At 38.6% G+C, this 17,716-nt stretch overlaps 1 protein-coding gene across 4 annotated transcripts in view; it reads right to left on the reverse strand.

The window, feature by feature from the left end:
- LOC114031900 (DNA repair-scaffolding protein-like) overlaps window positions 1–17,716 on the reverse strand; it is a 556,996-nt gene that overhangs the window by 529,993 nt on the left and 9,287 nt on the right. For all 4 annotated transcript variants that reach the window (XM_027847097.1, XM_027847098.1, XM_027847099.1 and 1 more), the window contains exons 2-3: window positions 6,600–6,755; window positions 3,566–3,635 (exon numbers count right to left, since the gene is read on the reverse strand). In XM_027847097.1, coding sequence (XP_027702898.1) covers window positions 3,566–3,635; window positions 6,600–6,755 — 226 coding nt within the window. The remainder of the gene's footprint in view (window positions 1–3,565; window positions 3,636–6,599; window positions 6,756–17,716) is intronic.

The raw sequence follows: 17,716 nt of genomic DNA on the forward strand, positions 1-17,716 counted from the left end.
GCAAATATATATGAAAAATTAGCATTTGATAAATGCAAGATTACAAGACATGGGGAAAATTAATCATTATTTAATAAAAATTTGAGGGGACATGAATAGCAATGTGAAAAAAAAACAAATTTAAACTGACACCTCACAATATATACTATAAAAATTCCAACTGGATCAATGATTTAAAAACATAAAACCACAAACAATCTGAAGAAAAAGATAATATATCTATCTTAATTGTGAACCAAAGAAAAAGTATAGAAACAAAAGAGACCAGAGGGAGGGACAGAACAAATGTTATTATTACTATGATTTTGTTAAGGGTTATATTTTTTTCTTTTACCAAAATGCAAAATATTCCAAGTTTATGCACTGGAGAAATTTAGTTCTTGCCTGTAGTCTGTATATTCTTCATTTTTATTGAGATTAAATATGTGATAAAATTTTTAAAAAATAAAAAGATTTAGACTCGATACAAAAGTGTTATAAAAGACTAGCAAAGCCACTGAAGCATGGACAAAGGCCTCAGAAAGGAATTTTATGACAATGAATTATGAGGCTATAGTTTCCAAGAAAGTTCATGAGGTACTCAATAAATATTTGTTAATGATGATATGAATCCTCTTGAGCTTTTCTCTGGTGCAATTTTACTCTGGGACCTTGCCTATAGTAGTGGACTCAATAAAACAGTTAATGGTAGTTTTTGAAACAAAAACTTTAAAATAGGAGAAAAGCAAAAAAAAATTTTAAAAAGCTATTAATTATAAAGAGATAATCATTCTGTCCACATTTCCCAAAAATGCTGGCTATAAAACACAATTCCTGATCTGCCCAGATGAAAGAGTTTTTCTCTTCCTTCCCTGTGGAGCTCTGGATCTCTCCTTTCCCCACAAATGTACAAATAAATACATGTCATATCCTATAACCCCCTTCCTAGATTGTCAACTACTTAAAAGCAAGAATTACATTTTTTCCCCATCTTTGTACCCCTGTTCTAGTGCCTTACAATAAGTGATTCTCTAGTGCCAGAAGGCATTTAACAAGCATTTGTCAAAATGATTCTAGTCTCTTAGAGAAGAACAGAAGAGCTATATTCAGCTCCTTACATACTTCTCTGCAATTAACTGCATCTTGTTCTCTAGCTACCTCCCCTTCTATTCCTTTTACCTGGTCCTACTCTTAATTAAACAAAATAAGGTAAGATCTGATTTATTCTGAAATAAGAAAAACAAAAGGTGAGGATGGTGCTATGGTGATCGTGAGTAGGGTGGCTATCTTTACATGTTTTTTTGGTAGAGTTGAGTGAAAGGGAGGGATCTGTCATTGAATGAAAACGTCAGAGAACCTCAGGTCCAGTACAATGTGCCTAGAGCCAGAGATGTGGATGCTAGAGATCAAAACTTAAGGTTTAAGTTCCAAAAATGCGACAGAGCCCCAACATGTGGAACTGCCAACATAGATTGGGTACTACCACTAGTAACCCATGACTAACGAGTTGACTTCTGATTGATTTCCTGTTACCCCACACTGTTTTTGAGGCAGCAAGGTGGTGCAGTACATAGAGCACTAGACCTGGAATCAGGAAGATGAGTTCAAATACAGCCTCAAACACTTTAGCTGTGTGACTCTGGCCAAGTCCCTTAACTTTTGTCTGCCTCAGTTTCGACACTCAATTATAAAATTTGGACGATAATAACACCAACCTTGAAAGGTTGTTGTCAGGATCAAATCAGATATTTGTAAAATGCTTAGCACATAGTAGATGCCATCTAAATATTTATTACCTCCCCAACCCATTCCTTTTCTCCCAACATTTAAATTCCATGGTAATGACAAGAGGGAGATAAACTGTTTCTTAAAAACTTTTTAGGGGCAGCTAGGTGGTGCAGTGGAGACAGCACCGGTGCTGAAGTCAGGAGGACTTGAGTTCAAATCTAGCCTCAGACCAAACACTTGACACTTGCTAGCTGTGTGACCCTAGGCAAGCCATTTAACCCCAATTGCCTAAAAAGAAAAAAAGGGAGAAAAAAAAAAGCTATTTAGAAAAGGTAACATGGAGCATAACAGATGAAAGAAGGCTTTGGGAAAGGGGAGAATAAGGATAATATTCATTCCATAACCCTTTATTCAATGCATTTATTATACACCAAGTATTATCCTTAGTACTAGAGAAAGACACAAGGATAATAATAAAGAGTTTCTACCCTCTTGAAGGAATTACAAATGGGATGAAAAATTTCAATAACCACCTATCCAGTAAACACAGATTACGCCAAGAAATCAAGACACCTGAAGTCCACAATCGTCATCAGTTCATTTTGTCATTTCTGGGGGAAAAAAATGTTATGTAGCTTTACTTACTTTAATACTTTTGGTATTAATTTCTGAAGAACAAATGGAAGATATTTCTATCTCACAACAATACCGATAGGCTTCCATGACACAAGACTTGAAGTGTCATGAATCATACACTGAGTTTCTCAGATAAGTATTCCATAAATATACAGTAAAATCTTGATTAACCAGATTAACCAGCATGTAAACTGAGAGCCTGATTAATTTGATTTTTGGTTAAGTGAGAATTAACTAGAAAATCCTGTTTCTACCTTTACTGATGAAAACCTTTATAAAATGTATGACTACCGTTTTTTATCTTAATGTGGTACACTAAACATAATTAAATTTTTCTTTTATGATTGAAAATAAAATTTCTCCTTATGTCTCATACCACTTTGCACTTATTATACCCAATTCTGTATTATAGCTATTATGTCCACATTTTCTCTTTGTAAGCAGGAACTATGCTTTAATCTTTTGTTTACATGTGGGGAAAATTAGGCCTATCACCCTGTGCCTTGTCCCTAGGGAGTACACCGTAAACAAGTACTGCTTAGTTTTTACTTGAGTTCATACAACTATTTAGTAATAGAATATAGTGATTCTCAAAGGAATTGATTCAGATTGGAAGATTCAATGCCTACCAGAATGTACACACAGTAAGTTCTTAATAAATGTGAATGAACTGAATTTTTCAGTTTCTAAGAACCACCACTCTCACTATGAACTCGGGAAATAGAGAATATTAGTCTGCAGTGTGACCCCTTAAATTTCTTTTGGCCTAAATCTCTTATACACCGAGTGCCAAAAGCACAATCTCAAGAACTTGGGACCTTTACTTTCAGCCAGACTTATTTCAGGCCCCAGGTCTAAGCAAAGAAAGTAGTCGCCTCTTACACCAAGAGCCTCCAGTACTGCAAAGATCTGTGCTTTCATCAGTGTGGACAATCCTTCTACCAAAGTAAATCATCATTCTTCTCTAAGTTTAACAAAAGTGGATGTGGCCAAAAATAAAAAAAAGTATCAATCCACCAGCACCCAGGTGATGAAATTCTGTGAACATAGGTCAGGTCCCTAGGATGATGGTCAATCCCATTATTGAGCCCCTTTGCAAATCCTTCCTGGTTTATGGGACCTGCCCGAGCTTGTACTTAATTGGCATATCCTTCAAGAACGCATCACAATAAGATGTCAGAGGAGGCCTTTTAGCCCCATGAAATCAGGGAGAAAAATTTACCTTCCTTAGCCTTGAGGGAGGATTCAAGGTGCTTCTTCATAATAGCCATATCAGTGGACAATTCTATAATCTGCAGGCAAAAAGTAAGAAGAAAAAACTTCAAGTGTCTATAAATAAGAGGCAACAATACTACATAAACTATCCACTAAGAAGAGACAAGAACATCCTACTGCCCACCACAGCAATCCTGGGTCATTACCACTCCCTTGGCTTTTATTTAACAATACATTTAACCAATGAAGTATTCTTCACAGCACAATTATGCTATATCATGATTTTTTAAAAAAGAACAATAAAACATCAACTAGTGCTAAGACTACGAACAAGTCACAGGCAACTAGGTGGTAAAGTATATAGAGAGCTGGGCCTGGAGTCAAGATGACCTGAGTTCAAATCCAGCCTCGGACACTTACTGTGTGACCCTGGGCAAGTCACTTAACCCTGTTTGCCTCAGTTTCCACAGCTGTAAAATGGGGATAATGATAGCATCTACTTCCCAAGGGTATTGTGAGGCTCAAAGAAGATAATAATGGTAAAGGGCTTAGCAAAGTGCCTGGAACATATTAGGCGCTTTATAAATACTTGTTCCCTCCTCTTTTCCCTTCTCTGAGGCTCCATTTCCTTATCTGCAAAAGGAGGGGGTTGGACTAGATATTCATATAGGTCCCTTCCAGCTCTAAAATTCTCTGATTCGAAGTCCTTATACAGTAAACTACCACTTATTCACAATCTAAACAAAAAGAAAGCTTATTATCCTAAGTTTTATGTACAATAATGTAAAAAATGATAACTGACATTCAAAATGAATCTAACACACTTAAAAACCTGCAATGCTTTAGGAATTCAGAATTAAAATATGTTCAGAACAGTTTTTGTAATGTAAATGTTATGATACTCCACTAATGTCCTACTCTGTAACTTCAAGGTGGTGTGAAGGTAACCATGCCAAATGTCATGCCAGAAGAGTGCAAGGTGGGACAAGTTCTACCAGACTGATAGCGCCTGGTGATGAACAGAACTATAGTTTTATTGCATGCTGACAGGCCCATCACCAGAAAGTTGACAATTAGGGAAGCAATTTTTTCTGCATTAGTGGAAGTAGTACCCCATTAATGAAATGATGGATAGGTCAAAACAATTTAAGGTCATGTCTTACCATGTTTCAATTCTTTAAAAGTTACTAGACATACTATACATAGATTATCAGTTACAAGTATGAACATTCAATTAACTATAATATCCCACTAAGCAATCTTCTGAATAAAGACAACTACTATAAATAGAACTGTTTACATAAAACTAAAGTTCTTCAAAGAATGAAGAGATACATAAAGTGTAAGGGGTGGTGGTGGCAGAAATCAACTATCAATTGAATATCTTATTATAGTTAATATTTTATAGCACTTTATGTAGCACTTTCCTCATGAATAGCACATACAGAAAATAGTACAACTATTACCATCCCAATCTTCCAGACAAGGAATATGAGGCTTAAAGACTTGCCCAATGAAAGTCATACAGCTGCTAAGTGTTAAGGTCATTCAATCCAATTCAACAAATATAAATGGAACCCAGTTTCCTGAGTTCCAAGTTCAATGTGTTCATCCCAGTCCACTACAAAAAGTTTAGTGTGGCAGAGCTATTTTTATAAACTAAACTAAACCAAACTAGGTTTCCTAACTAGCATGGTAGCCCTCATTCTTACCACTTTGATTTTTTGTTTTTCATCTGAAAACTATCTGGTTTCTAGTCTCAAGTCTAATGCTCAAAAAATATCCATCAGTCTAAAATCTTTAGATATGGGAATAAGTGGAGGAGAAAAGAATAAATGACCTCAAGGCCTTCTCCAGTCATAATTAAGCCTCCCTGGAAACTAGCAATTACATCCAACCTGATGAGAAATTTAAACCAACTCCATTAACAGGGAGGAATACTGGAATAAGAGGGAAAATCAGAATACTTTGTTGATCATAGGGTAGAATGTAGATGAGATGCAATTTCATCAGCCTGAATTATATAAAGTTGTTAAAAAAGAAAAAAAAAAGCCAATGCAACATTAATAATGAACCAGAAAATCTGAAAGAAGACTCTCAAGTTGAGGATGCCAGTAGTGCAGTAGCAGGTACCATAAGGAGTATGGAATATAAGGGAACATTTCCACTCAACTAGAATTTAGTAAGCACTATATAAATTAAGGAGAAGACTCAAAGATGGAAACAATAGGGACTACAATAATCCTCTGTACTGAGTGGTTTACAATTCAAGGCAAAATGAACACTCCAAGGGGCCCCAACAGAACCCTTGGAGAGAACTATTAGGGCAGACTGTTGCAGCTGAGGAGTTAACGTTAATAATTTAATTCCACAATCCAGCGTCATGCTTCAACCCATGATACAACCTGCTCCAAAAGCAGATGAAGAAATGCTGGAAGAAGACACTCTAAAAAGCACTGAAGATTAAAGGTAAAGCCCTAATATTAAGAACACAAATACCACTCCGGGCAAAGAAGGTAGCAACAGATACCACAGCACGTTATTGTTCTAATTTCCTTTACTTTTCTGTTACTGTGGCCTAATGTAATTCCCCAGTTTTTAAAAATCTACATGAAAAGGTCACTGGATTCAAATGGAACCATATCAGGAAGAGGAAAAGTCAGGCTTATTATGTACAAAAAAGATGAGAATTAGAAGATAAATTTTTAAAATACATGAAACCCCAGACAGCAGCCATATCAGAGTTTTGTCCTAAATCACACTCCACTCAAACACTGAACCAAACGATCAAAGATTTAAAGCTTGAAAGGACAACAGAGGCCATTAAGACCAATCCCTTCAATTTACAGATTAGGAAACTGACATCCAGGGAGATGAAGGGACTTGCCCAAGGTCACCCAGACAGTAAGTAGTCAAGTTGCAAAAGGAATTCAAGTCCTAGGACTTCCAGTTCAACATGTCTACATCAGTATTCCTTCCACTACAACATGCTGGAAAACCATCTTTGACCTTCATGGAGAGTAATATGAAAAGACCCTTACCGGTGGCACAGAGTCACTTTGAAAGCCATCACCACACTTAAGCCATGCTTTGGAGAGGGATGTATTTGCTGTAGGTGTCCCAGCATCTTCTTTTCTGAAGCCAGACACACTCTCTCCTGGAAAGAGTGTGCATTCTGTATCCCACGCCTTTCTTCGCTGTAAAAATAAAAATTAAAAAAAAGTGAAAACAACAAACAAATCAGTATCATGCCAAATAAAAAGCAAACTCTCAATTAACCATGCTAAAGGAGAAAGCAGTTACACAAAGAATCCAAGGTAGAGAAGAATCTCCAAGGCATTTTTAGGGGGCTTTAGAACACATCCAATTTTGGAAAGCACTTTCATTGTGGTACATTACAGTATTACACACCAATTGACAATAGGGTAATAACCCATATTCTAGATTATCACAGTATTTCCATCCCTGAAACTTTTCCTCAATGAGAACTGGAAGAAGGTAAGAATTATATTCTTTGTTAATTCAGATGCCTAAAACATTTCCCAGGTTAGTTACATATCAGTTTGGCTACATCCTAGCTATGTGTTACTTACCTGGATTTCATTCACAATCAAAATTCTTTTCACAGACTACCAAACTTGAAATTAATACAAATGACTTAAAAGCATATGATACCCATCTAATCGACTGCCAAAGTCTCTCTTTGCCTACCCTCTCTGAGAGCTAGTCCTTATAATAAAGATTAAGAAAAAAAAAAAGGTTCAGCAAAACTAACCCAAATATTACTAAAAGCTGATGTTCTATGCAATGTTCCACTTCTATGGTTCCCAACTTCTGCAAAACAGGCAGCCAGAGAGTGGATAGCGCTCTGAAGGCATGTCACAAAGGCCTAAGTTCAACATGGTCTCACTATTCACATTAGTTGTGTGACCCTAAGCAAATCACTTAACATCTATCTTCCTCAGTTTCCTCATCTACAAAATAGCGATAATAAGAGCACCTAGTTCCCAGGGTTGTCATGAAGAAAAATAATATAATCTTTGTAAGTCTTAAAGGCCCAAATAAATGCCAATTATTATAATTACCATAAAAAGTGAGAGGAAGTATATTCTCATATCTTTTCTTTGGGGCCAACCTTGGTCAAAATTTAGCAGCATTCAATTTTGATTGTCTTGCTGGAGCTGTTCTCTCCGTTTACATTGTTGAAGTCATTTCGTATATTATTTCCCTGTTTCTATTTATTTCACTTTTCATCAGTTCGTCTAAGTGTTGCCATGCTTCCCGGTATTTATTATATGCACATTCACTTCTTACAGAACAGTAATACTCAACTGCATTCATGTACCACAATTTTTTTAACCAACACCCAACTAATAGGCATGTACTTTGGTTCCAGATTTTTGCTACCACAAAAAGTACTGCAGGAGTGATCTTCTTAAAACATCATTTTTATTATGTCACTTCCCTACTCAAAAATGTTCAACAGCTCCCCATTTACCTGTAGGAAAAATTCTAAACTCCTTCTCCTAGTATTTATGGTCCTCTACAACCTTGTCCCAATCTATATTTTTAACTTTATTTCCCTATAAGACCCTATTCATTGTCCCTCAAACACGCCACATTTGTGGCATCGCTATTTCTTTGCTCACACTAGTTCCCCTGAAATAAAAGTCACTTCAGTCGGCATGTTCAATACCTACCAACTATTCAATGTCTTGCTCAGGTCCTACTTCCTCCATGAATCCTTCCTTACCTGACTGCTCAACATCTACCTCTTCCATGAAAACTTATCTGACCACTACTAAGGGGAATGATTTTTGGACTGGAAGGAATACAACAACAAAAAACGATTGGTAGAGAATTAAGTCTGTCAACCAATAAGCATTTATGACTGCACCAGATGCTATGTTAAGTGCAAGGGATAAAAAGAAAGGCAAAAAAACTAAAGAAACAAAACCACCTTCAAGGATCATTCACTTTAATAATGGAGAGAGAGCAAGCAAATAGCTAGATACGTAGAAGACATCCAGTGCAGATGGAATGTAATCTGAAAGGGGAGGCCCTGGAAACTAGGGGGACCAGCACAGTCTTCCTGCAGGTGAGCTCTGAGCTGAGCACTGACGGAAGCCAGGGAAGCTAATGGTCAGACCTCAGAGGGAGAACATAACAGACAGAGGGGAGTCAACACAAAGGCATGGAAACAAAAGATGAAGGGTCATGTTCAGGACACTGTAAGCAGGCCACTGTAGCTGGATCACAGAGTTTGTGAAGAGAAGTCTGTAAAGGTAGGAGAACAAGCCAGCTTATAAAGAATTTTAAATGCCAGAGGAAGGACTTTGTATTTGATTCAGAAGGTAAAAGAGAGCCCCTAAGTTCACAGAGCAGGGGGTGTCATGGTCAGACTTTCACTTTAGAATCACTTACTTGTCTTGAATCCTAAGATAAATGAAAAGATAAAAAGAGAACACTTAGTTGCCCTTAATGAATTCAAGTCATTTGGCTTAGATGAATTACATCTTTGAGTACTTAAAGAACTAGTGGAAATAGTTATTGGACCACCATTGGTGATGCCTGAAAAACTGTAGGGAATGGGAGAAGTACCCATTTATGTAAGTTAAAAGAAGTACCCATTTATATAAGTTAAAAGAACAAAGATTCTCCCAATTTTCAACAAAGGAAAAGGAATGGATTCAGGAAGTTATAGGTCCATGAGCATGATCTCAATTCCTGAGAAAGTTCTAGATCATAATGTCATGGTTAATAAACATCTAAAAAAGGAAGGAATGTTCACAGATCTCTCAGTCTGTCTCCTATGCTAACCTGGACTAGAAAAATGACTCACTGTGACTTTTTTCTTGGATTAGCTGGTCAAGATTTGGTCTGGTGTGTTTTCTAGATATGCATGGAGTAGTTTTGTTTGAAAGGAAAGAAGAAAATGGAACTTGCACCTCTTTCATAAAGTGCTTGGCACATAGTAGGCACTATACAAATGCTAGCTATCATTATTATTATTACTCCATCACCTTGATTCCACCTTCCCTCTCTATGGCGTTGATCACACCACTGTTCATGTCCAGTAAGTCCTCCACCAGGCTACTTTAGCACAGTCACACCCTAGACGTCACAGATGACGACTTCAGAACATTCTACTACCTCTGACTGTTTTCACCCCTCGCTTTTTTATTCACATTAAAAGTGTCTGTCACCTGCAGCAACACTTTTGATCCTTCAATTCAGTCACTATGCTCCCAATCCATCTCCCCTGCTCTGATTTCCCTAGCCTCCAAACCCAGTATCGACTCCACTGTGTGTCCTGTGAATGATTCATTAAGCCACAACCCTAGAATTGCTCACATCCCTGACTCCCTGACAATTCCCAACCTGTTAATCCTCAACTCTGGGTCTCCTAAATGTTTACTCTGTTCCTGCTCCCAATATATCCAACATGTGATCATATTCACACACTCCAAAAATAGGAGGAGGTGCTCCCCTGTTTGTACACTAAGGAAAAAGCATTTTGTAAAACAAAGATACTCTCAGGTTTGTATGTGTAACTAAGAAAAAGTCATTGAATTGAGTTGATTTCATTCACTATAAATATATGATGTTTAATATGTGCAGGATCCTCACTGCTACCTGGCAAATCCTCCTACTCTAGCCTTATAGAGTTCTTTTATCATTTTCCATAGGAACTGTACTGAAGTTACCCTCTCCTTTTAAGCCCCTACACATGCTTCTAATCTCTCTCCACACACACACACACACACACACACACACACACACACACACACACACACACACACACACTCTTACTTACTTACTTACTTACTTATACAGGAAATGACAGCCTCCAAAGTCATTGTGAATGCTGAGGGCAGATAGGAACTGCTTCAACTTTTCTCCAATTCTCAAAAAAATTCTCATCATCATCATCGCCAATTCTTTTCTTCCTTCTTCCAGGGTCAGTACAAGAACTATGCCAACTCCTTGCTAAGGGAAATCCCTTTCCTTCCTGGCTTGTTCAGGACCTTACTCCAGCATTCATCTCGTCTCCTTCCTCTCTACCAATCAATATGCTCAATCTCTTCAATCCTAAACAGCCTTAAGGGGCAGCTAGGTGGCTCAGTGGATAGAGCTCTGGCCTTAGAGTCAGAAGGACTTGAGTTCAAATCCAGCCACAGACACTTGATACTTCCTAGCTGTGTGACCCTGGACAAGTCACTTAACCACGACTGCCTCACCAAAAAGCAAAAAACAAAAACAAAAAATCGTAAAACAGTCTCCCCTTGACCATTTTACTCCACCCAGGAACTGTCCCATATCTCTATTCCTCTTCAATGTCCAACTTCTGGAAAAAGTTATCTATGTCTGATGTTCCCAATTCAAGTCAACAAGCATTTATTTAATGGTTACTATGTGCCAGCCATTGTGCTAAGTACGTCCTCACTAATCAGTGGCCCCCAACAGCCCACTGCAATCTGGCACCACCATTCTACTGAAACTGCTTTGTCAAAAGCCCACCAATGACCTCCCAACCAAAAAAGTCTGAAGGCCTAAACTTCTCATTAGAGCAGCCTAGTGGTGTAGTAGATAGAGTGCTAGGTCTGGAGTCAGAAAGATTCATCATCTTCATGAGTGCATATCCTACCTCAGACTCTTAGTAGATGTGTGACCTGGGAAAGTCACTTAACCCTGTTTGCCTCAGTTACTCATCTGTAAAATGAACTGGAGGAGGAAATGGCAAACCACTTCAGTTATATTTGCCAAGAAAACCCCAAATGGGGTCATGAAGAGTCAGATATAACTGAAACAACTGAACAACAAAAACTTCTCATTCTCCTTGACCTCTTGACAGCATTTGCCACCCTCTTTTTCTGCATGATCTGTTCTTTCTTGATTTCAGAAACACTGGACTCTCCTTCTTCTCTTACCCCTCCTCTGCTTCTCTCTCAAGTTCCTCATCTTCCTCATGATCTTAAGTGAGGAGATTCCCATGTTCTGGATTTGGTCTGGACCATGCTCCTATATCTGCATTCCTAATGTTGCTCCCACCACCAGTGGGCTCCTCCGAACCTACTGTCTCCTCCTCATTTACTACATCCACCCAAGCCTGCTAACCATGACAGTGATGTTGACTGTTAACAGATGGTACAGAGGGCAACAACAGCAATTTGGTGATCTTGTTCCTTAAACTCAGGCAGTGGGATTGGCCTCTGCTGGGCCACGGGGAGCAGAGTGGTCTGATGGTACTGCACCTCCCTAAGAAAATAAGTTCTCACAGGAATAAGTTCTCCAGGAAATTACTGCAGGACCACCAGGCCTTATCATCTGGCCTGCCATTGGCCCTCCCAGACATTGCCATCTTCTCCGAAGCTGAACCCCAAGGATCGGATTAGATTTCAGATCAAATAGATTTCTCTATCTACTTACATCCAACCTGTGTGTGCTGTTTCCCTCAATCAGAATGCTAGCTCCTTGTGAACAAGCAATCTCTTGCTTTTCTATCTGTATCCCTAATGCTTAGCACATTGGCTGGCACACAGAAAGTACTTAACAAATATTTTATTCATCTGTTCTTCTATTTGGTTGTTTTCTCTTCTCTCAATTCTCTTGGCAAACTCATGTTCTCTCAGGACTTCGGTTATCATCCAGTTGACTCCTCAATCTTATCATCCAGTTGACTCCTCAATCTTTATCTCTAACGTTTTAAGCTGTAGACACAAACCTTCAAACGCCTATAGGTCACCTCTTATCTAAAGGTCTCAATGGCACGTCAAACTCAACAAGTCCAAAACTAGGCATATTTTTCCCAAAAACTGTGCCATCTTTTGAAATTTCCTACTGTTGTTGTGGGTAACACGATTCTCTCAGGTTCACACCTTTAGTGTCATCCTCACCTCCTCACTCACACCCCATATATCCCATCCGTTGCCAAATCTTGTCATTTCTACTTTCACAACAACTTTCCTATGTGCCCTCTGATCTCCATTTGTGCAGCCACTACCTTAGTTCAGTCAGTCACTCAACAAGCATTTATTATGTGCCAGGCACTATGCTAAGCACCGGCAGAAATACAAATAGAAAGATAGTGTCTGTCCTTAAGGAGCTTATGTTTTATTGGGAGAATATAATACATAAAATGAAATGGAAAAGGGCAGAGGAAAAGAAGAGAAGGGAGAAGAAGAAAGAAGTACCCAGTAGGAGGGAGGGGGAGAGGGAGGCACGGTAGAAGAACTCTGGATGGCAGCCTGGAAAAGAAAGAGTGATGGCTGTCCTGGGCACCCTCCTTAAATGAAGTCCAGGGTACAGCCTGGAGAAGAATCTCTCACCTGGACTATTATAAAAGTCTTTTAATCAGTCTCCTTAACTGAAGTCTACAGTCTATCCTACACAGAGCTGCCAGTCATTTGGCATATCACTCTCATACTCGATAAACTCCAGTGGCTCAAAATTCAGCTCAAACACATGTTGCAGGAGGCCTTTCCTTCCTCAAGCCTTCCTCTAAAAGATCACCTTCCATCTGTTCTGTACTTATCTTGTATGTACCTATTTGTTTACATGTTGTCTCCCTCCATAAGAAAATAGGCTCCTTAAGGTAACAGACTACTTTTGCCTTTCTTGGTATCCTCATTGCTTTGCACAGAACTTGCCTCATAGTAAACATTAAATAAATGCTTGTTAATTGATTGAAATCATTATTTCTGCCAATGGCTCCAGACTGGGAATTTTATTCAGCCATTTACCAAGCCCGGTTAATACTACCTCTGCATCAATCTTGGATTCTAAGAGATTCAAATGTAGACATGGAAATAATGCAAAACAATTCTGAAAAAGCAGACTAGAGTAAGATTGTGTAAGGAATCAAGATTATTTTAGCTACTGAAGAGAGGACAAACAAGGACCCTTTGCAAGTCCTATATACTTTTCAAAGTTATCTTTTGTCACCTTCATTTCTGAATATATCCATCCCCTATCCCATAAGTCTTGCTTTGTTAATAAAGATTTTAAGAGGAAAAGCTATGCAGCAAAACCAAATACATAGTCAAAGGTGACAGCATATTTAATATTCCACACCCACAGTCCTCAGCCTCTGCAAAGAAGGGAGGAGGGCACATACACTTTTTCAAAAATTTAAAAAGATATAAACTGGGATTAAACCACAAGTGTAAACTTCAAGAGAGTTATTTTATGATTTATTCTACACAGAACCTCCTCAACTCTTCTCACCTTCCTAAATCCAAAATAGGAGTACATACTCCCCCTGCTGGATATATTCATAACAGGCATTTTGCGAGACATGAAATCTACTATTTAATGTCTCCTTCTCACCAGAAGTCTTCCAATGAAGATTGCATGATCACATGTTACCGATGGTGTAATGGTGATGCTTAAACAAGTATAGACTAGACTACACGGCCTCTAAGGTCCCTTCCAATTCAAGATCTGTGTCAATACAGATAGTTAGAATGTGTTCTCACCGGCAAAACTAAACTCCACTAAGACAGAGTTAAGGAAACTCTATGCTAGGATCTCTCTACGGCCAATCAGCAGTTAAAACCATTTGAAAAGGAAGCATAACTTACACTGACAACTACAGACCAAATAAAAGCCTCTGAACCTGTTCTTCCTCTCACTATCATCCCCTTTTTCCTTTCTTTCCCCAAGACACCTAGTAGCTCTTTCGTCCTATCCCTGACTTTCAGGAGGATCACAGTATCAAAGTAGAAGAAATCTTCTACCTAATTTCATAAATGGGAAAAACTTGGCCCAGAGGGGAACCATATCTGGAATATGATATTCAGTTCTAGAGCCCACATTTTAGGTCATATGGGCAACAAGGAGCAAAGCCAGGATTCTAAATCAGGCCCTGATGTTCAGTTTGGTAGCCAGGCCATCATCATTTCTCATGTGGCTACTTTCTTGGACTTCACAATCTCTAGAAACTCGTAATTCTTCAAAATCAAATAAACTCTGAAACTCTCACCTCCTCAGATCATCTCCCTTCTCAGCAGCAGGATTTCATCAGGCCCCCTTCCACTGGGTAACCTTCTACCCCTGCCCCCTTTTGAGCTTCTGGGCATCATCTTCCCCCATTAGACAGTGAGCTGCTTGAAGGCAAGGACTGTCTTAAGCCTTTCTTCATATCCTCATGGCTTAGCACAAGCATCAGCACAAAGCAGAAATTTAATGTTGACTGACTCTGACTGATCAACTCGGTACTTATTTCCCAACTTCCCTCTGTTCTTCCATTTTCCTATACTTCTCTCATCCCACTTCCTTCCATGATTAGTCCTAGCGTAGAATATAGGTTTTTGTTTTTAGCATCTGCTGCATTAAGTTTTGTGTTCCCTCTACGAAGTTTAACTGTCAACTGATTTTTTTTCATACTTCTCTCGAGGAGACATGAATATATTCAACACCTGAACACTTTCAAAAAGTCTGTGATTTCACTACCATCCCTCTACACCTTAATGATCAAATTCATGAACTGCTGTGGCCAAAAAAACTTTTTTCATCAAATATGAGCCAAATTTCTGGTCATGATTCATTGAAATTTCCTAGGCTGTAGTTAAGCCCATACTTGAAGACTTTCTAGCTTGGTAAGACCTATAAGGACCTGCCTGCACTCTGTTAGCACACAGTTCAAGAACTCCTGGTTACAGTGGTTTTAAAAGGTTCAGAGAATGAACAGGTAAGAGCCCCTGGTGGAAATCAGCCACGATTAAATAGGAAATTGTTAAGAATGGAATTTTGAGAACACAAGAAAAACAATCCTGATGGGCGGCAAGAGGACAATAGTATAAAGAAGGCAATGCGGATGCACAGAGAACTTGTATATGCATACTCTGTATCCTCAATAGTATGTAAGTTTGAAGGGAACTGGGAAGGAGAGAAAGGAGTATCTCTATAGCACCTACTATGTGACAAGCACCATACTAAGCACTTCACAATTATTATATCATTTGATCCTCACAACATTTCTGGGAGGTAAGTGCTGTTACTATTACTATTTTACAGATGAAGAAACTGAGGAAGACAGAGGTTTAGTGACTTATCTAGTACCACACAGGTAGTAAGTGTCTAAGGCAGGCTATGAACTCAAATCTCCCTACCTCGAGGCTCATCTGTCCACTACACCACCACCAGCCTAAGGCAGGAGCTGTTCCATTTTTGTCTTTGTATCCAAAGCACTTAGAACAGTGCCTGGCACAGAGAAAGCAATTAATATATGCTTGCTGATTGATTATTAGGAATGTGAAAGGCAATAAAAGTGGAATGAAAGGATTACCGGGCAGCAGCAAGGTGCTATTATTATTATGATGCCACAGCATAAATTGGTGGTAAATTCAGTCTGCACGATCTTGTAATTTCCTAGGATTATCACATTAAAGTCAGAATAAGAAAAATATCCTTTAAGGAAATAGTAAAATGCCTAGACAATCCTGCACAGAAGTGGCAGCTAGGTGGCGCCATAGTGCACCAAGCAAGAGCCTGGAGTCAGAAAAGCCTGAGATCAAATTAACCTTTAGACAATAGCTGTCTGACCTGAACAAGTCACTTCACCCATTTGCCTCAGTGTCTTCATCTGCAAAATCAGGTGAATAACTGCACCTACTTCCCAGGGTTGTTATGAGGACAAAATGAGATACTAACTGTAAAGTATTTAACAAAGTACCTGAAACATAGCAGGCACTATATAGGTGTTTCCTACAATGATCATGGTGATAAAGTAAATGGAAGAATTCAAGGCCTAGAGATGAGGCTAACCCCTTTCCTCACAGAGCCCACGATTTTCAAAGTTTAGCTCTGCTATATGCTGTTTACTGTATTTAGCAGAGCAAAGAAAAAATCAAAGTCTGAGCCTACAGTAATAGGATAATGTGGCTTATAAAAGACCAAAGGTAAAACAATTCAACAGGTAAAAGGACTACGAATAATTAAGGAATCCATAAACTTGGAAGACACAAACAAAATGGGAAGAAGTGGTGCCCTGAACCAGGCCTTGAAGAAAGAGAAGGATTCATTCTAGGCTTAGAACAGGGTCTGTATGAGCCAAACAATGAAAATATTAAATCTTTTTACTTGTCACCTAGAATACAAATGACATGGAATATCAAAGCACTTAAAAAGCCTCAAGCTAAAATGAAAGACTTTTTTAAAGCACCAGACTACAAAAAAAACACATATATATGTATATATATGTGTGTGTGTATGTATATGTTTACCTATATACAGATAGATAATATCTCAGAATATTTTAAGGGGTAATTTTTGTGATAACAAAGAGGTAGAAACAAAACAAATGTCCTTTACCAGTAGAATGCTTAAAACATATTACAGTACATAAAAGTAATAGAATATTACAATGCCACAGGAAAGAATGAGTATGTAGACTACAAAGCAGCCAAGTACAGGGACTGATGGGGAGAGAGATAGTTGTACAAGCATGAAAATAATATAACTGATGTCAATAATCCTGACCCTGCATCTTTTCACTGGATGCCCTCCATGTCTAGAATGCTTGGCTTCCTTCAAACGAAGGGGGTAAAAAAAACTGAATCCTATATAATTACAACGATGAAGTTTGGTCCCAAAGAAGAGATGAGAAAAATTAACCTCCTTCCCTTCTCAGGACAGGGGAGGGACTAGGGGTGCAGAACTCTGCATTTACTCTCAGATTTGAGAAAAAATAAAAATAAAAAAGCATCAGGTGCATTTAAGATAGTTCCAAGTCCTTTGAATTGCAAAGGAAGAAAAGCCAGTGAAACATTCTTTTTACTTACTTAACACAAAGAAGTTTGATGGTTCCTCATCAGAAGGGCAAGTACACCTCTCTAATTACAAAGGACTTAACTAGAGAAATCATCCCTACAGATTCCCATAGTCAGTCTGTGGCTGATCTGTACACAGCTGGTATCTAGCACTACAGGGGGGAAGAGGAGACACATCCCAATGGAACCTTTACTTCTACTGTGGTGGGGCAAGTTGCTTCGGGAATTAAGGGTCCACTTACAGGAAAAGCAATCTGAAGTCAGTGGCCACCAGCATTCCCTAAAAATGTCATAAAAACCTTTCATGGTTACCAAGTTCTCTAAAATCACTAATTCGTTTGCTGAGCAAAAGGAGAAAAGCCTAAGAAGGAGAGATGTAGATAGCC

This window comes from Vombatus ursinus, unplaced genomic scaffold (assembly GCF_900497805.2).
Source record: "Vombatus ursinus unplaced genomic scaffold, bare-nosed wombat genome assembly UNPS02015255.1, whole genome shotgun sequence".
Taxonomy (NCBI): Eukaryota; Metazoa; Chordata; class Mammalia; order Diprotodontia; family Vombatidae; genus Vombatus; species Vombatus ursinus.